This window comes from Lactuca serriola, chromosome 4 (genome assembly GCF_051521515.1).
Source record: "Lactuca serriola cultivar US96UC23 chromosome 4, Lser_US96UC23_V15, whole genome shotgun sequence".
Taxonomy (NCBI): domain Eukaryota; kingdom Viridiplantae; phylum Streptophyta; class Magnoliopsida; order Asterales; family Asteraceae; genus Lactuca; species Lactuca serriola.
In genome coordinates this window covers 96,196,830-96,223,386 of record NC_136411.1, presented here as the reverse complement: position 1 = coordinate 96,223,386, position 26,557 = coordinate 96,196,830, and the positions used below count along the sequence as shown (strand labels likewise).

Sequence of the window (26,557 nt, the reverse complement as noted above, 5' to 3'; positions counted from 1 at the left end):
GTCCACTCAAAGGACTCGCTGAGTCCATTCAGATCCTCAAACATGCAGAGGGCTTTTGATTCATGCGTGGACTCCAAACTGTAGATCTACCCTTCCCAAGCCTATCCCTCACATAAAGTTGCAAACTTTACGTGTAGAGAAGGAGATCTAGGCTAAACACACCATAAACTAGGGTTTAAGGCAAGGAGGCTCTACAATCAACTCAAGGACAGTTACTTTATGCTTCACAAGGCCAAAATATGCTTAGATCCGAAGTAGCAACTTCAGATCTGGCTTCCAACTCAAATGGATAACTAATCATGGCTAAAAAGCCCCAAGACTCCCAACTAGAATATATCTACATGAAGGAGACAACTTAGTACCTTCAATAACTCATAAAGGTTCCACAAACTCCAGATCTAAGGCCAATCCTTGAAGCTTCAATGATTCCCCTCTTCCTTCTTCCTTCTTCCTTCTTCCTTCAAATCACCCAAAAATGTCTTGGAAGCTTGAATGAGCAACAATGGGGCTTAGGGTTCGGTGTTCTGGGTGTAAGAGGCAGTAAAGGAACCCTAGGGGAGAGAATGAGACGTTTAAATAGGCTCCAAGTCACAGATTTAGGGTTTTCCTCATTCAGACCAGACTCGCCGAGTCTCCTTGGCCGACTCGCCGAGTCGGTCACTTACTCCTTGACCCGGATCCCGCTCGGACTCGACGAGTCATCCCTTAAACTTAGGGTTTCCTTTCCTTTCTTGGCCTTCCTGACGTTGGGTGTTACAGATACTTGTAGATTTTTATTGGTGAATGCGTTACCATTTTGTGGTCATGACGAGTCGGATGGGTCAATTTCTAAATGCCTTTTCATCGAAGAATTTTCATTCCTTCGGGACCATAATGAAAGCATTTATAATGTTACTTTAGAAAATGCTCCAATAATGAAAAGTTGACGTCTTCAAAGATTCAAAAAGAGATTGTTGAATGCTTTTCAAAATAGATAATAAAGTCCATTTGTGAAGAAATTGGTAATGATGTGTTTACTATATTAGTAGACGAGTCTAGTGATGTATCCAAAAAGGAACAAATGGTTATGGTTTTGCGATATGTTAATAGCCTTGGATTAGTAAAAGAAAGATTTGTTGGAATTGTTCACGTGGAGGATACAACTTCTTTAACTCTAAAAGAAGCCATTGATTCAGTATTTACCAGCAATAACTTGAGTATATCTCAGGTAAGAATTATGAATTCTTTTTTTTATGTATTTAAATTGTTATCTATTTTATTTCTTATATATAATTTTTTTTATATAGGTAAGAGAGCAAGGACATGATGGAGCAAGTAATATGCGGGGTGCATTTAATACTTTGAAAGCATTGATATTAAAAGATAATCCTTCAGCATATTATATACACTATTTTGCACACCAACTTCAATTAGTGTTTGTGGCTGTAGCAAAAAAACCACGATGGTGCGGATGATTTCTTTGAGCAATTAGCTTTGATGGTTAATGTGGTGTGTGCTTACTATAAAAGAAATGATATAATATGAGATAGTTACAAGGAAAGGGTTCAAAAAGAAATTGGTAATGGTGAAATTGAGATCGGAAGAGGGCTAAATCAAGAGACTTCTCTTGTTCGAGTTGGGGATACAAAATGAAGCTCACATTATAAAACACTAATAAGTTTGATGAATTTGTTTCTGAAGGTTATCAAGGTTCTTAAATATGTTGAAGAGGGGGGGTCTAGTTTAAATAACTGAAATCAAGCGTACGGTATTTTGTTGTATTTCAAGACTATAGATTTTATTTTTTATTTACACTTGATATTGGAGATTTTTGGTCTCACGAATACCTTGTCAAAACATCTTCAAAGAAAGGATCAAAATATTTTGGAAGCGGATTCTTTGGTAAAAGTGACGATGAAAACATTCAAAGCTTTTAGAAATAATGGGTTTCCTTCAATGTTGGAGAAGATATTTTCAACATTGAATTTTGGACTGATTCTGACGATTGAATTTTGGACGCACTTATATGCGAATAGTCACACAGGGTGGTTGGAATGTGATGTAGGTTACATTATTAGCCGGCTCATTTACGTACTACGCTTCTACTAACAACAGTTACTTAACTGCAAATATTTTTAATTGGTAGCACATCATGTTGTGGATATCATTGCTGGTAGAGCGTAGACATGATGATGCTCGATGGATGGTTGTACCGACAACTTTCAAAATTGATACATTTGATGGACTAACATGGTTGAAGGATCCGTTTACTCATCTTAGTCAGACTGTGATACAGTATAATTGTGTTTCGTTTACATTACCTAAATATGTATGTACTAAAATGTTATTTGAGTTTAATTATTTCTAACTCTTTTTGTAACTTTACATCCCAATCAATATACAAATTTCTCACTAGTTTTTGGGTGCTTTGAATTTGAAGACTTTCCAAATGATAATATAGAGTCACTGGAAGAGCGGCTACTTTTCAAAAATCGAGGATTGGTTTATTGGTATGCGAGCTCACATCCACAAATTACCAGTGGATGTTAACTACTGGGATACCGAAAAAAGTGATTCAATCCCACTTGAGAGCTTCAACATGGCCCTCGAAAAGTCCCAAGACGTACAATAACAGATTGACAACAGATGTGATTGTGGGTTGTTTTTATGTTGGTTCCTAGAGGCGCTAATCACCGGGAAGTCGTATACTATAAACGATCCAAGCAGTGCATGGGCTATGTCATATCGTAAACGATTGGCGGAAATATTTTGGAGTACAAGGAATAAGATGGTTTGAACATTGTAATATTACTTGAAACAAATCCCTTTAGTTTCTAAATTTATTTGGTTTTTGTTTATCTTAAGACAGTCAGTTGCATTTTATTTAATATATAAACAAAACTTCTAAAAAGAAACAAAACACATTTGATCATGGTCGAGAATGAGGTATACATTATATATAAGGAAATTGAGTAATCTAACCCTTTAAAAAAAACCAAGTGTTCCGGAAGCATGGTCCGTAATCATACTCCGGAATTTCAGAGACCTCTCCGGAACCATGTGTTCTGGAGAATATGGTTGCTTAAAAAAATGGTCATTTTGTCATAATGTAATTTATAATGGTTAGGTTACTAAATTTCCCTTTAATTAAAAGACATTATTTAATTTACTATATATATATATATATATATATATATATATATATATATATATATATATATATATCGAGAGAGAGAGAGAGAGAGAGAGAGAGGTAAGTTCATATGTGGATGTACAAATATTGTATGGTTGTAGGAACCAATCAGAATTTAGAAAAAATATAAATCATTAATTAATCAATTAAGGATAGTTTAGTCATATTATATATATATATATATATATATATATATATATATATATATATATATATATATATATATACTCCTTAAAATAATGGGTCAATTCCCATTAAATCCGACTGTATCTAAATAACCCCCTATTTATCTAAACCATCACTCATAACTCTTCCATCTCTCCCCTCCTTCGTCGTCCACAATAACCACCATCGATGCCTCATATCCCTAACCCTAATATATTCAATATTTCCTGTTTGACGAGTTCTTCCAAACACATAGAGTAATTAGCGTCCCCCAAATCAACGGCACCCCTATCGAACACCAAGAAATCGGCTTATCGGTTGTAAGTTTCTTCTCTTTTATCCTCTTATCTCTGTAAAATTGAATCTACTATATAAAGTCGATTTATGAAATCTTTAGTAAATGCTAATCGATTCCTATAATTATGAAATCCACGGTTAATGTTAATTGATTTCCACTTCTTCTTCTTGTTTTTTCTAATTTTTTGGGTTTGATAGGTTTTCTGTGTCTTTCTAAAGATCTGTAATCAAACCTTATAAAATCATAATATGTGGGCTTAAGTAGGGGTAACATTTTGAGGTAATTTTCATTAAAATTAACTTGATATGTTTCATTAATGGAAAATTAGGTGTTTATTTGATGGAAAATTAGGTTGTATCTATATATATGAACGAACAGTAGAGTATAAGTGTTATTTGGTTTCTTTTGTTAGATGGATTGTTAAAATCTTGGAATATAGGGCTAATTATCATGCTAAATGTATAATGGTGGTTAATTGTTTGTTCAATTAATTCAAGTTTATGTATAATTAAATATTAAATCGTATATATTGGTTTTCACTTTTCAATGAGATGCTTTTAGTGTTTTTTTTTCTATCTTTGTTATGTAAATTCCAACATTCTAATTCTAAGTCAAATGATAGTAATATGTATGGTACCGTGACATTAGGGGCTTGGGATGTTGTTGAAGTATTGTACTAACTTCATATACATGTATTGATTTTTATATATGTTATTAGTTTTTTTTAAAGCTATGGGAAATTTTATATATAAAAAGCAAAACATATGTGGGTTGTTATGATCTAGTGGAGAAAGAAATTCGGTATTAACACAATCATAAGTGACTCTTTTATTCACGAGTGTTGTTAATTTGTCAATTTAATTTTTTGATAGCTTGACTAACTACAAAAATAGGAAAAAAAATGCTATCATAGGTTTTTCTCACAAAATGTCTCCTATTTTTTTTGTAGGTCATGAACAAAAGATAAAAGCTTATTATTATCACGACATGTCATTCTGACAGAATTCGATTCCATGGAAGTCATTCTGATAGATTCGATTTCATTGCAGTCAATCTCACAGAATTCAAATTTATGAAAATTAATCTCACATAATGTTATGATCAAGATGCTGAATGCAGGAAACATACCAAGAATGAGATGATGATCTTTCTATAATTTTTTAAAATATTTTTTTAATCATTTGATGTATCTTTGTTTCTTATTGTAATTTAAGTTCATTCTCTTAGTTGTGTCAACAGAATCTGCAAGAATATGTTTCACATTAACATTTTTACCATCAAACACTATATTATTCGATTCATTGTTAGAAAATGATTGAAAATGATACGATCTGGACAAAATCTCAAACTTTCAAGATTCAAAAAAAGTGGTGGACATTTTCATAAAATATTATTATAATAGAATATGTTAGAATTGAAATTGAATTGATTTAAAAAAAAAATAGATTTTTAAAACTAAAAGAATCATTTATCCCTAAAAATCCAAAAGTTTTCTTTTTTAAATCTGGTTTAATCGACTAAAATATCCTTACAATGAAATTTATGTGATTATATGGTACATGTTGTTCCATTGTAATATCATAGACCCTCATACAATAATCGTTCATTTTTTTCATCCATTGGTCCAGAATCATACTTACGACCACAGAATATATGTCATCCACATTATAACCTAACTCTTATCCAAATATGGGCATTGATTAATGTGAATGAAAGGTTCAGCACACCAATTTTGTTTACTTTAAATCATGGTTGCAGAAATCAGGATTAATCGGCGATTAATCGTGGATTAATCGTTTGACGTTCTCCAATCGTCGAGGATTACGACATTAATCGGAAATTTATGATTATTCGGGTTTGGCGGGATTAATCGGTTTTGGCGGGATTAATCGGTCAACAAAAGTCAACAAAAGTCAATAAAAGTCAACAAAAGTCGAAAAAAAAAAGTCAAAAATATTTTTAAAAAATTCAAAAAACCAACTTCTTTTTTTTACTTCAAGATTTTCAAATTTTCAAATATTATACCAAAATATTCATATTTTCGTATTTCCAAATTTCGAAATTATAATTTTTCTTATTTTCTAATTTTGAAGTACTTGTTTTACTTAAGATATATTAATATTTAATTAATTTTAATATTTTATTAATAATCTATGGTCCCCGATTAATCATTGATTAATCTCCGCCAAAACCGATTAATCCCTTAATATCAGTCGACCGTCGAGCTACCGTTAAACGATTTTTACAACCTTACTTTAAATTAATTTTTTTTGTCATTTTATTTTAGATTATTATTTTTATATGATTGACATTGTAAACCAAGTAAATCCTAGTAGTGATAATGACATAAAACCCTTATATTTATAAGTTTTTGTTGTTTTTACTTTTTGATAGATTTTAGGTTTATTAAAACAAAGAAATTAATAAATTCGATAAAAATATTGAGATATTGCCATATATATATATATATATATATATATATATATATATATATATATATATATATATATATATATATATATATATATATATATATCATTTTAAAAATTATATAAAAAAATAAAATATTATCATATTAATAAACATATAGTATTTTTCTAATGAAAAATATATATAAAAGGTGAAAATAACAATAGTAAATTATTTCATACATCTAAAAAAAATTCCGGTCTAATGTATATGTAAAGAGTAAATATGTATATCAAATTATTTTAGTATTTTTTCTACATAGTTTAATTAAGATATTTGTATTTAAATATTAAATAAATATATTATATTTATTATATTTATTTATACTTTTAATATAAAAACACAAAATCAAAAATATATATTATTTATAAATAATATCATTTTTTTTCTATACTTACAAATTTAAGTAGTTTTGTGACCGTTTTTTTCAAAAAAATAAAAAATAAAAAAAAATCCTTATTTTTTACCCTATATAAATATCACTATACCAAATGGCTTCTAGCCCAACGGTATTCGGTGTCGACTCATCCTTGAGGTTGAGGGTTCAAGTCTCGTCGTAGACATAAGTTGATTTAAGATGTAGTTTAGGCGTATGTTAGATTTGCTGTTTAAAAAAAATATATCATTATATCTTATAATTTATCCCACTTAACCATCTTTATATTTTCACTCACCCAATACAAATTTTGTCAAAAAAAAAAAGGTATCCCCTTCCAACCCAAGACCTCAAAAAAATACCAAAAAAACAACCCAAAACCCAAACATTTCATATTCTTCTCCAAACTTTGTTCAAAATCAACGTGATCTACCTATTTATTCTCCACTAAATTTACATTTTGGTGGAGTTTACTACCTATTTCAAGGTCAGACATAATAGCAAAACTAACTTCAATTTCAAAATCAACCACAATATTAAAGGCAACTCCAATTTCAAAACCAACCACAAATAAATTTCTCATCCCAAATCGACAATAACTTCAATCCATTTGATGATATTCCTGACTCGCCAATGAATTTCGAAACCCAAACCCAATTTACAAGTCAAATGGAACCCGAAGTCGTACCCGAAACGGAATTGGAGCCGGAAGAGATCGTTTACAACCTAAAAAAACGTGGAAGGGCGGTTCCAAAGCACTGGGCACCGACCGAAGAAAAGGTGTTAACTCATGCGTGGGAGGATGTTTCCGAATATCCGTTGATCGGAAACAACCAAGATTATCCAACTTTCTTTCGGAAAATCATGCGATGTTTTCTCAATGAGATGAATCTTGGTGATTACCGGAAAAAAGACCAAGTTTGTTCGAAATGGTGAAATGTCAACAAAGTGGTGACGGAGTTTAACGGTGTGTTTTCGAGTGTGAAATGACAATGACATGGTCTAAATGACGAAACCATTTTGTCGAAGGCTCTTGAAATGTATCAGAATAAAAGAGGGCGTCGTTTAATTTTCTACATGTTTGGAACATTGTGAAATTGTCAAAAAAAATGGCATGATGTTGACTCTTCCGAAGCTTATACGGGTAGTTCTTCAAAAAGAATCAAAACATCCGAAACGACACATAGTCAATCGTCTGATGCACATATCGAGATTGACCTCAATGAATAAAAGCCTATTGAGGTTCCAAGAGCCACTCGTTCCATGGTAAGAGACCGAGCCAAGTGAAAAGGAAACGTGGCGGCAACTAGTTCCGACGATATTGATCAACTAATAACAAAAATGGATAATTTGAAGTCGTCCTTGGAGCGATAACCGGAACTTGCACAAGAGAGATAAAAACTTGTGCCATGTCTATTTTAACGAAACCCATAAACGGGCTATCCGGACGCGAACGAGAAATGACAATAAAAGTCAAAGAGGAGCTTGCAAAAAAATATAACATCTAACTTTGGTTTCTTTAATTTTGATGGTTTCGTTTTTTAACATTTCTAGGGTTTGTAATTTGAATTTCTATGTCTTTTTTGTGTGTTGTATTTTTATTTTATGTTTAAGGAAATTTAAGTATTTAATAAAATATGTTTGGAATATTTATTTTCTATATTAATTAAAAAGTGTGGGAAATATGACGTGCTACAATATTAAAATATATTAATTAATGTTAATATAATATAAAAATAGGGGTATATGAGTAGCCACTGCCTGTGAGTAAATTAGGAGTATCGCCTACATATACCTCGGAACAGCATCGCCGCTTGGAAGCAAACAGTTAATTTATTTTAAATTTTGGTCGCAATGGAGAAAAGGGGAGACGATGCACCTGCCATCGGCATTGATCTCGGAACAACCTATTCATGTGTCGCCGTTTGGAAGCACGATCGCATCGAAATCATTCCCAATAATCAAGTCATTAATCGAACGACACCGTCTTGTGTTGCTTTCGTTGATGCAGCACGTCTCATTGGCGATGGCGCCAAGAACCAAGCAGCCATAAACCCTGCTAACACCATATTTGGTAAGCTTCTGTTTCTTTAATTTTCTAGGTTTTACTGAGTGTTGTTATATTACTATTGATTAAGCGCAAGGAAAAAATACATATTTTAAGAAACATATGGATCGTCAACACCGGAGTCTGATACATTTAAGTCCACTGAACTCTGAAGTCTTTGATCCTATTTATAAACTAATCTTTAAAAGCAACGCCACCCGATGGTTCGATTTTAAAGTTCTAGGGTTTTTTGGTTCAATGTCACTGGAAGAGTTTGAACTTTGAAGAAGAACCGTTACTGATATATATAGCTTTTTTTTACAAATATTTTGGTATTGGCTTAATTAATTAAATATACATGCATGTCGAACTTCAGATGCTAAGAGGTTGATCGGAAGGAGGTTCAGTGATTCCAAAGTGCAGGATGACATGAAATTATGGCCTTTTAAGGTCATAGAAGGTCCTGCCGACACACCAAAGATTTGTGTCTCCTACGAAGGTGAAACAAAGGAATTTTTAGCTGAAGAAATATCATCAATGGTTCTTAGGAAGATGAAAGAAACCGCTGAAGCATACATTGGAAAACCCGTGATCATAGCATTAAGGTGAAACCCGTTTCTGGTGACACTCATTTGGGAGGCGAGGATTTTGATAACCGCATGGTGGATCACTGTGTTCGAGAATTCAAAAGGAAATGGAATAAAGACTTGACAACGAACAAACAAGCATTAGGGAGACTGAGATGTGCTTGTGAGAAAGCAAAAAGGATTCTCTCATGCGATACTCAGACTTCGATCGAACTAGATTGCTTGCATGAGGAGATTGATTTCTGTATCAAGTTTAGTCGAGCTAAATTTGAAGAGCTCAACATGGGTTATTTTGATCGCTGCATGGAGACTGTAGAGGCATGTTTACGTGATACAAAGATGAAGAAATCAAGTGTACACGAGGTGATTGTTGTTGGTGGGTCAACCAGAATACCAAAGATCCAGTTAATGTTGCAGAAACTTTTCTACGGGAAGGAGTTATGCAAGAGCATAAACCCGGATGAGGGTGTCGCATATGGTGCAGCAGTTATGGCTGAAAAGTTAAACCCTAACAGTGATGATAAAATTAGGTTTGGAGATTTGGTGTTATTGGATGTCACTCCTTTGTCCCTTGGTATACAATTAATGGGAGAAATATTTGACGTGGTGATCCCACGCAACACTACAATACCTAGGAAGAAATCTAGAATTTATCAAACAGCCTCAGAAAACCAAACTTCCATGGTTATCAGGGTCTATCAAGGTGAAAGAGCCAGATCTACGGATAACCATTTGTTGGGGATGTTCACAGTTTCTGGAATACCACCGGTTCGAAAAAGACATGTACAAGTCAAGGTGTGCTTTGAAATTGATGTCAACGGTATCCTCACAGTCACAACCAAGATATTAGCAACTCGTCAGAAGAATAAACTCACGATTACCAATGAAAATGGTAGACTCTGTAAGGAAGAGATTGAGAAGATAGTAAAAGATGCTGAAAAGTACAAACACGAGGACCGAAAATTCAAGAAGAAAGCTGATGCACTCAATGTTTTACATTATTATAATAAACAACTCAAATATATATATATATATATATATATATATATATATATATATATATAGATGAAGCTGAAGGAAACGGAGCATGAGATTGCTGACAAGACCAATTGGATCTTCTAAGGTGGTCTTTCTTTTCATAAGTTTGTGTTAAACGGTAACGTGCAACTTCTCAAAACCGAACCAATCCAAAAGTTCAACCAAGAACCATTTTGAATGAACACATGAATTTTGGAATGCTATTTTCTGCTTATGCAAGGCATGTGATTTGGGTGCATTATCGTTTTTTATGTTAAATGGCTACAATACCCCATGGATTTCACCAAAAAGAGACTCAATATTTTCTTATTTACCCCAACATTAAAAAGGTTTTGGGATCGAATCCAAGATCAAGTTTGAATCCAAATTAAACTCATCAATCATAGAACTGAGGGTCCTTTGCACAAACATGTTTAGGCACCACCCTTTTATAATTTGGTGGTTAAACGAATAACTAACCTATATGTTTTGGTTTTGGTTAAAGTTTTCATTATTTCAGCCGAATAGTTAAGCCGCTAAATATTTAATTTCATATATTGTTTCTTGTTGTAATCAATAATTAGATTCATCTAAAAAATCGAAGTTCATAACTTATACGTATTAATTTGATTATATGGTTAAACATCTAGTTATGAGGAATATCACACTATTTGAACCGGTGAAATACTAAACAAGCTTCACGGCTAGCAAGTAACAAGACGTAGGTACAAAACAGGGTTACAAAGTTACGAACGGATAAATGGGGAACAACACCAAGTAGTCCAAATACATCAAAGTCATGAATAGTTTTCGTTTTATCGAACAATTTTCCCAATCCGCATCAAAATAAGAATTCAATCACATTCAAGAATTGCTTATATATGAGAAATTATGTTGTAGGGTATTTGGGCAAGTCGGTTGGCGTTTAATTTTATTTGTTTCTAGGTACTCATTGAATTCTGTTGTGAGATACTTCCTTCTGTTATCAGATCGAAGATAACCAATGTTGTGCTTTGTTTCTCTTTTGTCTTCCACTCTAAATTCTTTGAATTTGGCAAAGGTTTCAGACTTTTCAACCATGAAATACACCCAGACATATCTTGAGAAATCATCTATGAATGTTACCATGTACTTCATACCTTTGACAGAAGGTTTATTAATTGGTCCAAACACATCGGAGTGTACAAGTTCTAATGGTGCTTTGGACTTGTAATCTGATTAGCCAAATAGTTATTGATGAGCTTTACAAAATTGACATTCGGCACACACATCTTTTCCGACTTCAAGTTTTGGAAGACCGTTAATCTTCTGCTTCTTCATTATCAGATCAAGCTTATTATAACTCATGTGACTCAACCTCATATGCCACATAGCTGTATTTTGATTTATTTTTGTTTTATCTACATAAGCCATTTCTGCTGACATTACATAGATGGAATCTGATCGTCTTCCTTTCAAAACGGGGTTCGATGGAGTCTCAAATGCTTTGAAGATCTTGACATCATCCAGTCCAAACAACACATAATGATCAATGGAAGCTAGCTACGAGACTGAGAGAAGGTTTTTCTTCATACCTGGGACATGGTACACACTTTTGAGTGTTAGTTTATTGTTGTTGTCTTCTAGACAAAACACCACCTCACCAACATATGCAATTGGAAGTTTGGAATTATCAGTAATTACAACCACCCTACTGCCTCCATAGTTAACTGAGTTTTGGAGCTTCTCATGTTCCCTTTTCATATGCTTAGAATAACCCGAGTCGACAATTTATTCATCAAGACAGTTTTGATTGTTTTCGGTGGTTGTTGTGAGTGCTAAGGAATCATTAACATCTTCGAATTTGGCATACATTTCTTTTGTGTCCCACACTTCTTCCTCTTATAATGTTGCAACATTCCCTTCTTCCACCTTCTCAAAACGACAATTACATGCCATATGGCATTTTTTACCATAGTTGTTGCACTTATATGGAAAACGTTTGTTGTAGCGGTGATTCTTTGGTCTTTCCTCAGATAACTCTCCATTCTCATGCTTGTAGTGACTCTCCTTTCTCATGCTTGTAAGTCTTCTTTTCTTTTCCCTGACTTCTATTCTTGTCAGAGTCCTTTCTATGACGTTGGTTACCTGATGATTGGTATTTTCCTTTGCTTTTCTCCGCATACAGAGCTTCTCCATCTTCCTTGACCGTTGCTCCTCCCATCTATTTTGTTAAATCTTCTTGTCTAGCCAAGAGATACTTGAATTCAACAAGGGAAGGTTGGTTGGTCCAACCTTGAATCACTGCTACGAAACTTCTAAATTTTGGTTTCATCCCATGGATGATTATTCCTTTCATCCTTGTTTCACCAATCTGAGATTTTGGATCTAGTTCCATAATCTCTCTATATGTAGGATTTCATTCTCAAGAATTTGCAGCTTTGCATCATTCTTCTTTGAGAACAAGGCTAATAAGGAATTCTATGCTTCTTTTGGAGTTAGCACATCTCTGATATGCTCAAGTACATCTTCTTCAATGGTCGTTTTCAAAACGAACATAGCTTTACCGACCTTGATCTTCCACTTACGTAAGATCTCGTTATTGTCTTCTGCCTTCGGTGACCTAGTTTCAGCCCCGTTCATAACTTCCTACATATCTTTCCCTTGTATCTATGACATAATGCATGTAACATCCAGTTTTAAGATTTGTCTTATTTTGGAATTGTGAACCGTAATTCGATCATGTAAGGGTCTTGGGCTTCAAGGGAATAAAGTTTAGACCTTAATGGATGTGGATAATGTTGGTTAAGTGATCTAAGCCCTTGATTTGTGTTTTGGATCCAAAGGTTAGAATGGGAAAGGAATATTTAGACTCCTTGATTAAGTTTGATATTCATTAAGTCAAAATTAAGAAGACAGAAGTGTGGGGCTTATCAATACATTCGCATGGATATAAATATAACTGAAATCGAAGTTGAAACGAAGAATGGATATAAATATAACTGAAATCGAAGTTGAAACGAAGAAGTTATGAATGTTGAAGTTGAAATGGAAATTGGGATTTTTTCCCTACATTGAGTGTAGGATAGCCCCTACGTTGAGTATAGGTGAAGAATAAAGGATGCATATTTAATGACCTACGCTGAGCGTAGGTTAGGCTACGTTCAAGGCCGGCCCAAGGCATGTTCAGAGCGTGCTTGTGAACAGGGCCTACCAAAATTTAGGGCCCAATATTTTTTCCGATTTTTAGTAGATTATGTTCAATTCTTTTCGCCTAAATAGTTTAATGATATTTTGTGTATCATGCGAGAAAGGAAACGACGCAAGTGGCAGCGAGAGTCATAAATATTTTGGGAAAAGGGAATGACGCTTAGGTTCTCGCTGATAGTGATTAACTGATTTAGATTTAGGCATTGGAAACAAATTAACAATTGGGATTGAGGCTTCAAAGTCACTTGTGGCCGACCCTGGAAATCAGTCAATCAGAAACTAAAGCTTGAGTTCGTACTTCTTTCTTCTTACCTCTTTATTCATAAACCTCAAAACATCAGGAATCAGAACCGAGATTGAGGCTTCAAATATTTAACGCAAATTGAAATATGGAGTGAGGCTTCGAACATCAGAATTCATGACCGGGTCTAGGGTCAAAAATCAGAAGGTATCATACCTTTTTGTTTATCTGATACATTTTCTAGTGTTGTTTAAATTAAATGTAAACTCATTTTTTTTCATTCTTTCTGATTCATATAATCTCAAATTTAGAAGCATTGAAACAACATTCTGTAGACTTTCAAACAAGCTTTAAGGTTTAAAAGTTTCTGATTTTAGATTGTCTTGAAGAGTTTGAATTGTCAAAAATTTGAAGGTATTATACATGTTTTTTATCTATCTGATACATTTCTGTATTGTATAAAAGTATTTCAGTTTTTTTCATTCTTTCTTATTCCTATTTTCTCAAATTTAGAAGCATTCAAGCACCATTATGACAACTTTCAGTCAATCTTTGATCTTGAGGTTTAGAAGTTTCAGATGTAGATTTGTTTAAGTGTCAACATTTAAAAGGTAAGTTTTTATTTTTTGATATTTTATTGGAAGCAAATTACAGTTTTTCTTTTATGATAATGTAATACTCCATCATTTCTGATTTTATTACAGTTATTTAAAGGACAAAGAAGTTAAACTTTGCTATTTGAGTTTTATAATCTAGGACAAATGGAAGCAAATCGGACTTTTTCTCAGTACAATTTTTGTGTATTATTTTGAATAAAAATTTAATTTTGTGTACTATCTTGCAATAGAATATGAAAAATTATATTTTTTTTTTCTTAAATTTTTAGGTCTTATAAATTTTTAAGGACTATTTTTTGTAAAATTGCACAGGGCCTTTGAAATCTCGGGGTCGTCCCTGGCTACGTTTAGTGTATCTGCAACAGATCAAAACCCTAAACTTAAGGTAGTGAGCCTTATTTAATGGCTCTAACTTCTTGGGATCCTCCCCATGGTCAACCTCCATCCTTCCCAAACGACTTCCTAGAAACCTAGCCACAAATTATGAGTTTTGAGCTTTTGAGGTGTTTTGTGATCACTTTTGAAGGAAGAGGAGTATTGTAAAACAACTTGGGAGCTCAAAGTAGTGTAGATCCGGAATTTGCATCCTCCCATCCATCTTTAGAAGGTATACAGTTTCTATATTGATACTTAATTATTCATGTTAGATCTAGTTTGGTCTTGAGATTATAAGCTTTTGTTCCCACAATCTTGGTTTTTGCGAGTATGGGTTACTCCAAACCATGTGAGTGTCAATTTCTGATGTCTTTGAGTTGGAAGAGTCATAAAAATGAGAGTTTGGGCACTCCCATCTATCCATGCATGAGTTCTTGAGCTAAAGGTGATAATATGGACTTAGGGTTTAGTTTTGTGCTCTTCTTGGCCATGCAAATGGATTAAGTCAAAGACTTTATCCATTAAGACATCCATTAGTTTCAGATATGAGAGTTTGGGAGGTTGACCTTTTGTATTGAGAGCTTTATGAAAAGTTTGGACATCAGCAGAGCTACGCTGAGCGTAGCTTTCTCGATGTTTAGCGTAGCATGAAAATCTCCAGTTTTTCATCTGGAGCTCTACGCCGAGTGTAGAGCTATGTGCTACACTGAGCGTTTGTGAGTTAGTTATTACCTTAATTTCTAATTAGGGTTTATCATGTGTATGATTTGCGTAAGGAGACTCGGTATCATCAGCTCGGGTGTGTGGGTTATATTGTCTTCGGATTGAGGTGAGTCTTCTCACCATCCTATGAAGGATGATAGTTGTCTTTGTGATACTTGCATGGAAGACCATGAGGGTAACCCATGGCAGTTGTATGTAAGACCATAGGGTATCCCATAGCAGTGCAAGAAAAGACCATAGGGGTAACACATGGCACTTGTATTTAAGACTATGGGGGTAGCCCATGGTAGTGCAAGGAAAGACCATAGGGGTAGCTCATGGCACTTGTATAAAAGACCATGGGGGTAGCATATGGCAATGTATGTATGGTATGTTGTATTTTTGGTAACTCACTAAACTTTGTGCTTACAGTTTATGTTTAAAATGTTTTCAGGTACGTTTGGTTCCAAAGGGAAGGGCTCGGCTTGATCGCACTACATCCCCTAGAGACTTATTTTGCATTAAGTATTTATGATTTTACTCTGATGTTTTGAGAATACTTTTACTCTGATTGTCTTTTAGAAAAAATGAATGAATGATTTTTATTTATGTAAAATGAAATTTTTACTAGTATTTTTGGGTCGTTACAAGTTGGTATCAGAGCATTGGTTTGAGGGATTTGGGCACACTCCCAAGGGTGTATGAACTCAAACTGAGGAAGTAATAAAATCTTTGAAAAGAAAATGATTTTTCTAAAGAGGTTTTACAAAGAAAAAGGGGTGCGATGTGTGCAATCAGCAGATCTCAATAAGTGATTCCCGAAATACCCATACATACTGATATATTATATGTGTGGGTATTTTAGGAATAAGGATTTGCTCAGGGTTGCATGCTAGAATGTCTTCTTAAGAGAGATGCCTTTATGAATGTTAAGAGAACTGGAAATGATGCATGTTAGTGATTAGGCTAAGGATCCTCAGGAATTGCGAGTCAGGATTTCTTGATTTTGATGAAGCCTTATTGCCTATTAGTTTCGATGCTCGAATGTTGCTTGCTTTGTGCTAAATGGAATCTTTACTAATGTTGTCTATCTACTAAGCAGATATGTTAATTTACATGCCACGAAGATTGAACGGTTTTAGAATGAAAGATTTGGCTCTATTGCACAACTCTTGTCTAAGTCCAACCGTTGTAGTGTTGGGTATTTCAGTCGAAGAATTGTTTAATTTCGTTGCATGTAACTGTGTTCGTGATGTACATGGTCGACATTGGTGAAAGTAATTTTGCAGCTGATAGCAGAAAGAGAGTAAGAGGAGTCATAGGAGAGCCTAGGAAGTATGTTAGTGTGGTGAGTACGCTCTTTAGCGCAAGGTTCTATGAGGATGATCATAGGGCAGTGACTTAGAGGATCCAGGATGATTCTTGAGGAAAGTACGGATAGGTGTGAAAGGTAGTATTGGGCCCGTGCTACTAGAAGCACAAGATCCGTACTCGAATCAAGGAAAATCATGAGGAATCTGAGGAGCTACTTAACGGTAGATAGCATGGTTGGGCATCATGATTCATTATAGTGTGTTTCCATCTTTATCGAAGATGGTTGCTTAGAATGAAGACGAGTCTGATAATTGTCCAGAACTTAGTGGCCATGGCAGATTGGGTCTAAATGATGCAGGCATGTGTGAGTTAGTTGGTTCTATGGTCCCAAGGGCCTTACTCGAAGTAGTGCCACAAGAAGGAAGCAATTGTCATGATCGGCTCGAGGATTATATCCTGAGGCTGAATAGGTCGTCTGATGACTTAGGATATCATTTTCTATGGAGGGGATTATGTTCTTACAATTTTCTGTGTCGGAGATAAGAAATATCAGACATGTGATTTCAGACTTGGGATGTAGACCCAACATGGGACTAGATAGTTGTGGTTTCTACGACAAGTGTGGGAATGCACAAGAAGATTCTTGTGGTATGGTTGCCTCAAGATATTTCAGATGTGTACAAGAGAGTTATTATTTTTGAGATTGTAAAAGATAGGTCAAGGGTCTACTTTCTTTGAAATCAGTTAGCTATGTTCTAGTTGATTGTTTCAGGTAATCAAGATAAGTGAATTTGGATTGGCAACTTTTGTTGTCTCTGATGTGTCCCCACTATGAGAATGAAGCCTCTTATTTTTGTTATGATTATTGCGATGAGATGTTTGATGAGAAATTGTCAGCTAGAGGATGATTAGTCCAATGATTGCTAGCTAGAGATTTGGTGCTATGATATGATTGTCAGAGTTATTTCTTGTGAATCTATATGGATTCTTAATGCTTAGAGGCGGTAATGTTAGGGAACATTTTCGAGGTCTCCATCTGAGATTCAAAGTTTCCATGAGGTTTGTTGGTTATTACCTAAAGGATCATTTTATGTTGTGTTATGCATTCAGTGAGTCAAGGTTAGTATGTATCTGGTGGAGCTAGGGCTAGGGCTTTATTGTTGCAAACGATAGTCGGAGGTGAGTCGAATCCTAAGTAGGGGAGAATTGTGTATTTGATCTAGGGATCAATAGGCTGTTCAGTTTTGTGATTTTAGAACAATCGGTCGGGAAATTTACGATTCAAGTACGAGACGTTTTTGTTTAGGCCTTATGGTTGCATAGGTGAAGGAATGTAGTCTACCATTAAAGCGCTCGTGGTTAGGGAGTTTCATCGTTACATTTCTCAAAGGATCCGTTGGAGTCCTTCATGGTCATGAATAATTCAAGGATTGATCAGATGGTGAACACATAGCAAGTTACCGCTAGGTTCATGACTTCACAGACGCGTGTGATGTCCTCATATCAAAAGTTGTTGGGTGAGGAGCTTTTTGTAGTTAGTAGACCATTTTGAGAATGCGAAGGATTTGTTCAACAAGCATTTGATTCACTCAGGTTGACCATCATATTGTTGGGGGAGTGGTTAGTTCGCTGTAAAGATTATCATCTAAAGGGATGAATGGGTAGCTGTTAATCTTCCAATCGGTTTTAGAGTTCGGCATGTGCATTTTCGCATGAAATTGTTCTGTAGCATATTGGTTCATTGGATTTGTTATCAATCTATTCTCTATCGTTGATTATTCCACTCACCGTCGACAACTAGGGTAGTTAGAAGGGCTTAACTTTATCTGTTGAGAGTTCATTAAGGCGTCAATTTTTCGACAAGTTTTGTACATGTACACTCCTAATTGTTGGATGTGGAATTGTTTGGTCATAACATGTTTGGTTATTGTCAATAATGAAGGTTATACTAGGAAATTCGTCCAACAATCAGCTTGTGATCAAGGAAGAATATGTCACGGATTTCAGTATTCATCTCACCTGGAAGGTTTGAAGCATCGGTGATGGAATAGGCTAGGATATGGGATTTGTTCAGGTCGAGGGTTGTGCTAAGAACCTCCCTGCCTGTTCTTGTCTGATTAAGTCTTTGAGGTTCGAGGCACAGTCCGAACATCTGATGGGGTTTTAGTATACTAAGGGGCGTGTCGAATCAATCGATGTTTGTTATCTTTGTAGCTTTATTCGGAAGACCATGGAGGATCCCATGGAAGTTGTAGGAGTGTTGTTAGACAACGGTGTGGCTCGTGGCATTCACTTCAGATGGTTTAGACCATTGGTTGGTTTAGGCAGCTGCAAGAGTGTTGTAAGACTACGGTTTGGCCCGTAGCATTCACTTGAGATGGTTTAGGCCGTTAGCTGGTTTAGGCAGTTCCAGGGGTGATTTAAAGACTACAATTTGGTACGTAGCAGTCACTTGGGTCGATTCAGACTCGTCATTGTTGGGTTCACTATTTTTCATTGATGAGTCGTTAGGGCCTTGGGCCGTGTTGTTGTATAGGCTACATTAGCCTCTGTTGTTTGACTCTTGCCTAGAATTCGTTTTTGCGCCATGTGTGAAGTAGTCGGCTATATCGGATGGTTGAGGATTCCATCCTTCAAGCTTATCAGTAAGATGATTCAGGGTTTGGGAAGCCTTGGTCAGATCAGATTTGTGAGTTGTGGTCAACATGGTTGAGGTCCGGGTAGCTCTGTCAATTTGGAAGTTGGACATGGTTTCAGAGTCTTCAATTTGTACATAAGTAAGTTAGTTCTTCTCGATGTGGTGTAGTTGTAAGGTGTTAGTGTTGCCTTTTCGCAAGGTCATGTGATCTCGCTAAGGATTGAATTCGCTTTTGAGATTGAAGGGAAGTGTCTGTTCTTAGCATTGTCTCAATGTTGTGGAAGGTCGTGAATTCGAACTTTAAGAATTTCCGCTCGGGTTTGGCTTAATCGTTTGGTTTTGGAAATCCCTATCAATGTGGTTAAAGTTTGGGCATTCAGGGTCGCATTGGCTCGTGCAGGATGGGAGTGGATTTGGAAGAACCCACAAGTGGTTTGGAGGATGTTTAAGAATAATTTGTAAGAGCGGATTTCGAGGACGAAATCTAGTTTAAGTGGGGAAGAGTTGTAACATCCAGTTTCAGGATTTGTCTTATTTCGGGATTGAGGACCATAATTTGATCATGTAAGGGTCTTGGTCTTCAATAGAATAAAGTTTAGACATTAGTGGAAAGATAATTTTGGTTAAGTGATCTAATCCCTTGATTTGTGTTTTGGAGCCAAAAGGTAGAATGGAAAAGCAATATTTTGACTCCTTGATTAAGTTCAATATTCATTAAGTCCAAGGTAAGTAGATAGAAATGTGGGGTTAATCAATACCTTCACGTAGATATAAAGTGAATCGGAGTTGAAACGAAGAAATTATGATTGTTTGAAGTTGAAAGGGAAATTAGAATTTTTTCCCAACGTTGAGCGTAAGTGAAGAATATTGGACACGGATTTAATGACCTACACTGAGTGCAGGTTAGGCTACGCTTAACGTAGCCATAGAAAATCAAAACCCTAAACCTAAGGTTGTGAGGCCTCTTTAATGGCTCTAACTTCTTGTGATCCTCCTCATGATCAGCCTCCATCCACCCCAAACGACCTCCTTGAAACCCTAGCCACCATTTATGAGTTTTGAGCTTTTCGGGTGTTTTGTGTTCACCTTTGAAGGAAAAGGAGTATTGTAGAACCACTTAGGAGCTCAAATCAGTGTAGATCTGGAATTTGCATCCTCTCATCCATATCCAGAAGGTATAAAGTTTTTATCTTGATGCTTATTCATGTTAGATCTAGTTTGGTCTTGAGATTATAAGATTTTGTCCCCATAATCTTGGTTTTTGTGAGTATGGTTACTCCAAACCATGTGAGTGTCAATTTCTGATGTCTTTGAGTTAGAAGAGTCATAAAAATGTAGGTTGTGCATGGGTCGGTTTTGGACCCAAACCTAACCCAACCCATAAATTGTTAGTTTTCTGGTTTTCAGAACCAAATATGATCGGTTTCTGGTCGGTTCGGTTTCTCGGGTTCTAAGGTCGGTTTGGGTGGTTTTTCAGTTTCTTGGGTTCAACCCATACACTCACGGGTTATGGGTTTAAACCTATTTTCCATAAATGAAGCAACAAGTTAAATACTTCAAAAAAACACCAAAATTAAGTTAAATACTTCAAAAATCATGAGTCTCACAACAAATAGTTTATTACAAGTTACAACAAAATCCCGAAATAGTCTATTACAACCAAAACACAATCAAGTATGGGTCGATTTCTCGGGTTGGATGAGGCTTTCTTGGGGCGGTTTGTTGGTTTTACGTATGGGTCGGTTTTTCAGGTTAGATGGGTCGGTTTCTGGGTAAAAACCGAACCTGAACCCGATTTTTCGGTTTTTAAAAAAATTCAAACCCTAACAGTCGGTTTTGGTTTTTTCGGTTTCGGTTTCATAGGTCTTAGTCGGTTTCTTGGTTTGGGTTTGCTCACCCCTATAAAAATGGGAGTTTTGACACTCTCATCTATCCATGCTTGAGTTCTTGAGCTAAAGGTGATTGTTTGACGTATTTCGTTTGTTATAGTTTGGCAATGCACCTGTAGCATCACATTATCAAAATCAGATAATCAGTTGGTTAAACACCTTATATGTGTTTCAATAGCAAAAATGAAAGCAATTTGATGCATAATTTACTCCGATTTGAATGAGCCCAGATCGAAAAAGTGGTTTTCGACATATTTGAATTGGTTAAAGATTCTAACTTTCGACATTTAATAATCTTGAATTGAAAACATGAAAACATACCTCATGATTCTTGGCATCAAGTCCTTTGCAATTAGCTAGGAAGAAATAAAAAGGATGGAATGGCTGCCGAAGAATCAATAGACACATAGGAGATGTGGTTTGACGGTGGTTACATTGTGTATAGAGGAGATTATGATTTTAAATTAAAGAGGGACCGTGTATCGCGTACGCATTTTTCAAAAGAAAAAACGTTTGAATTTTTTTTTTTTTTTTTTGTGAAGATGACATCAACAAATTGATGAAATTATGAGAAACTATTAAGGAAAGCCAATCAATAGACCTGATTATTAAAGACTAGGTGTCAGACCCATGTATTACACGGGTTTATAATAAAAAGATTTAATGTATAAAATTATAAGCATTAACTATATTTAAAGTAATAATTTTACATAAATACAAATAATATAATAAATAAAGTAAGTAATTTAATATATAATTTAAGATTTTGAAAGTTGTAGAGCATTTATTATGAAATTTAATAGAATGATCTTCTTTACATATATAAATTTAATTAAAGTGGATTTTAAATTTAAGAAAATGACAAGTGGAAAAAAAATAATTCAAAAATCTTAGAAAATAACATGTTTCAAATTTAATAAGAACTTGACATTTGACAAAATTGATTTTCATTTATTATGTTAGATTTGAAGGTAATGTAATAAAGTATCTCTTTTAATATATATAGAGATTATTGACGGGAAAGAATGGATTGTTACGAGTGATAATGATATTTTGAAAACATAAGTTAAAACTTGTTACATTTTTACTAGGGATATATACAGTAAAGTCCCAATATTTTCATCGATTTGACAAGAAAGTCCTAAACTTTATTTTTTTGACAGTAAAGTCCAAATTACCGGCAGTTTTTGACACTTTTACCCTTTTTCCCCGGTTAGCCGGTAATTAGGACTTTTTTGTCAACAAAATAAAGTTTAGGACTTTCTTGTCAAATCGTCAATTAGGACTTTACTGTCAAAAAAATAAACTTTAGGACTTTTTTGTCAAATCGTTCAAAATATTGGGACTTTAGTGAATATATAATTATTTTTGTTAGAAATTTAATGGTATGATACTCTTTAAGCATAAGAGTTATTGAAACATTCTCTAATCAGCTAGATCCTATTGAAATCCTTTACGTTTGCTTCTTGTTAAATCATTTTTTTAATCTCAACAAACCGACATTGAAAAAAATTGAGATAATCAAGAAAGAAAGAAAGAACCAAGGTTGTGTTGACTTTTTGCAGTCTTAAAAATGGAGAAATAAGAAACCGAAAAAAAACGAAATTGCCTTCTTTCCCTTCTCCACATTCACACCCTTTTGACTAGGCATGTGTTGTTTGTGTTTGTATAAAGCTAGGGCAATTTTGTTTTTTTAGGTTTCTAATTTCTTCATTTTTGAGACTGCAAAAAGCCAACACAACCCTGGTTCTTTCTTTCTTTCTTGATTATCTCAATTTTTTTCAATGTCGGTTCGTTGAGATTAAAAAAATGATTTAACAAGAAGCAAACATAAAAGATTTCAATAGGATCTAGCTGATTAGAGAAAGTTTCAATAACTCTTATGCTTAAAGAGTATCATACCATTAAATTTCTAACCAAAAAAATTATATATACACTAAAGTCCCAATATTTTCAACGATTTGACAAAAAAGTCATAAACTTTATTTTTTTGACAGTAAAGTCCTAATTGACGATTTGACAAGAAAATCCTAAACTTTATTTTTTTTTGGCAAAAAAATCATAATTACCGGCTAACCGGGAAAAAATGGTAAAAGTGTCAAAAACTGCCAGTAATTTGGACTTTACTGTCAAAAAAATAAAGTTTAGGACTTTCTTGTCAAATCGATGAAAATATTGGGACTTTACTGTATATATTCCTTTTTACTACGTATTCCCGCACATAAATTCCTTCTCTTCATACATATTTTGGTGTACTTTATAATCCTCTATAAAATGCAACTCTCTTATGTACCTTCTCAAATTTTTTTGTATTTTTCAAGTATATCCAATATTGGTTATGTGATACATAAGTATTAGTTTATATATTATTATTAATTGTTAATTATTGTTAAAAAAACGAAAGAATTTTTTGAAAACCAACGAAGCATACAATGTAGGAAGCAACCCAACAACTATAGTTGTGGCATATGAGACGAAAGAAAAGTCCGAGGACTAAAAAAAAACATTATTAACTCCGGGATGTGTCGTACACGCGCTCTTATACATCGTGTTTCCACTTTCCATACACAAAATTACAATAGACTCCTTTGAAGATTAGAACAGACACTTCCTTTGAGAGCTTGTATTTACCCCATTTACTACTTTAGTGCATATCTGCTTGTAACACTCCCAAATCCATTCCTCTCTAGATTCTTCGACTTCCCCCTGTTTAGGTATCGCTGATTATAAAACCTTGAAGCTGATTAATCTATTTGGAGCCTTGATTCTTGAAAAATTAGGGTTAGGGTTGTTCGATTAAAGAGAAATGGCACAAGTTGTGGAAGAATGGTACAAACAGATGCCTGTCATAACTCGTTCTTATCTCACAGCTGCTGTTCTTACCACAGTTGGTTGCTCCCTTGAGGTATTCCCCTAATTTTATCTTTAATCGAAGGGTTTCGATACATTAACTGTTTGGTGTTATCAATTTGGGCGTTAGGTATCTTTATTCTCCAATTAGCTTGTTCGATTTCACAAAAGAATGAATTGCGTCGATGTTATCGCGCATATACATTAAATCAAACGAATTGATTCCACAAAACGTTTGAAAGGCGATTAATCATTTGATCCCCAATTGTTTTTTGAAACTTTTTTCCAGATCATTTCACCATACAACCTATATTTGAACCCGAGGCTTGTCGTTAATCAATTCCAAATCTGGCGACTTATCACCAATTTTCTCTACTTCCGGAAGATGGGTAAACACCTTACACATACATGATAATCGCATTGTATATTTGTATGATTGTATCCCTAACATGGTAATAACATAACATCTTCGTGTTACAGATTTGGACTTTCTTTTTCACATGTTCTTTCTCGCTAGATACTGCAAGCTTCTAGAAGAAAATTCATTCAGAGGAAGAACTGCGGATTTCTTTTATATGCTCTTATTTGGTGCTACAGTCTTAACAAGTATTGTACTTGTTGGAGGAATGATTCCTTACGTCTCTGAATCTTTCGCCAAAATCATTTTCCTTAGCAATTCATTGACATTTATGATGGTGTGTTATTTACAAGAAATAGCAACTTACTTTCATTAATTTTTTATTTATTTATATTTATATGATCCTACTTTTATTTATAGGTTTATGTATGGAGCAAGAGGAATCCATTTATTCATATGAGTTTCTTGGGTCTTTTTACTTTCACTGCAGCTTATCTCCCATGGGTTAGTTTTTTTTTTTTTTTTTTTTTTTTTTTTAAATAATTTACATATAGTGAAATTTCATTTATTTGTTTATTATATTGAGTATAGGTTTTGTTGGGGTTCTCTGTGCTTGTTGGCGCAAGTGCGTGGGCAGATTTACTTGTAAGTCCTTGTTTTAATTTAAAAGACTAAAATACCCTTGTGAAAAATAAATTATTAATAAGTGGTGACGTGGCAGGGGATGGTGGCGGGGCATGCGTATTATTTTCTTGAAGATGTGTATCCAAGAATGAGTGGGAGGCGGCCATTGAAAACGCCGTCGTTTGTTAAATCACTTTTTGGTAATGAAAATGTTGTTGTGGCACGTGCTGGGGATGTGAGATTTGCGGGCCCACCTTTAGATTAAATCTAAATGACAATGGAGGAGTAAAGAGTAATTTTATGTTTACTGTTTAGTGAGGGATAAAAGTTTGAAGAAGTATAAGTATGTACATATGCATATCATGGTGTGGTGTTTAGGACATTCATTGTATGTAAAGGATTGTTGAGAATTGGTTCTTCTTCACCTTACAATTTGCAACATGTCATGAATGAAGTGTAACTATCAGATTTAGGTTATTGTATTATTTGATGTTTTTCATGAAAATAGTTAAGAATGGTAAAATTTTCATTATGATCCGATGTAATATGTTACAGCTAGTCATAATCATCATATAGGAACACTTCCAAATACCTAAATTTGTAAATTAAAAAAACATTACCCAAATGTAAACAAAACGAAAAGATAATTACTTTAATAAGCCAATTTCTCTTATTCTTATGTAATTTTTAGAGATTGTAATATGCCGTGAATGAAGGGTAACTCTCAGGTTATTGTATATTTAATAAAAAAAAATATTTGAATACAAATTGATTGGTTGTTTGGTAGCTTCTTAATGTTTGTTTAAATACTTTGTTGAAATCGGTTATAAAATACTCCCTCTGTTCTATATTTATTGTTTCTTTTTTACTTTTGAAGGCTTTTTCTTCAACTTTGATGTTAAATATTTTTGTTTTTGATATATAATACTTGATTAAAATATATGAATGGATTGTGTTTTAAATGTTTTTTCATTGTTATAAGTTTCATCAAGTAATATATAACACAACTAAAAATATTTAAGGTTAAAGTTGAAAAATATAGACTTCAAAAGTCAATAATGGACAATAAATATGTGACAGAGCGAGTATGATTTTGTTGGAATACTTCTAAAATGGGAAGGTTTTGGTTGAAATTTGTATTTTTTTTTATTTTTTATTTTTTACTGAAATCTTGTGTTTTCTTTATGAAATTGTAGAAATCGGATGTTTTTTTTGTCAAAATTTGCTGAAATCTGATGTTTTTTTTTTTTTGCTAAAACCTCTTTTTTTTAATTTATTTTTTTGCTGAAATTTGATGTTCTTGAAAAAAATAATTAAAAAAAAAAATGATCATTTTTATAATTCAACGAAGACATTCAGATGTTTGACCACACTAGAGGCTGATGCAGTACCAAGAGAAGGAGGGGAAGTGTCCCTAATGGTTTGAAATTTGTTGCATTCGAATAGGCTTAAAATCCTGTCATTTTCTCTTCTTAATATAACAGGCCCCAACAAAATTTGGGATAAGGATATTGGACTTAAGAGTTGGGGGCATTAGGCTTAAGTTGAAAAGCAAATTAAGCCCATTATTGTCTTTAGTTGGTTAACGATCAACTAATCTCATTGACTTCTTTTCTTTACTCTTCTTTC

At 34.1% G+C, this 26,557-nt stretch overlaps 1 protein-coding gene and 1 pseudogene across 1 annotated transcript; both read left to right on the top strand.

Moving 5' to 3' along the window:
- The first annotated feature begins 8,334 nt into the window (after window positions 1-8,334).
- LOC145098634 (heat shock cognate 70 kDa protein 2-like) lies at window positions 8,335-11,344 on the top strand (annotated as a pseudogene).
- Window positions 11,345-23,698: 12,354 nt separating this feature from the next.
- On the top strand, window positions 23,699-25,433 carry LOC145102148 (derlin-2.2-like). Its single transcript, XM_079039515.1, has 6 exons — window positions 23,699-24,001; window positions 24,236-24,335; window positions 24,427-24,641; window positions 24,725-24,808; window positions 24,896-24,949; window positions 25,026-25,433. Exons 1-6 carry the CDS (start codon window positions 23,903-23,905, stop codon window positions 25,191-25,193), a joined length of 720 nt encoding a protein of 239 aa, XP_078895641.1. The 5' UTR covers window positions 23,699-23,902; the 3' UTR covers window positions 25,194-25,433.
- The last annotated feature ends 1,124 nt before the right edge of the window (window positions 25,434-26,557 follow it).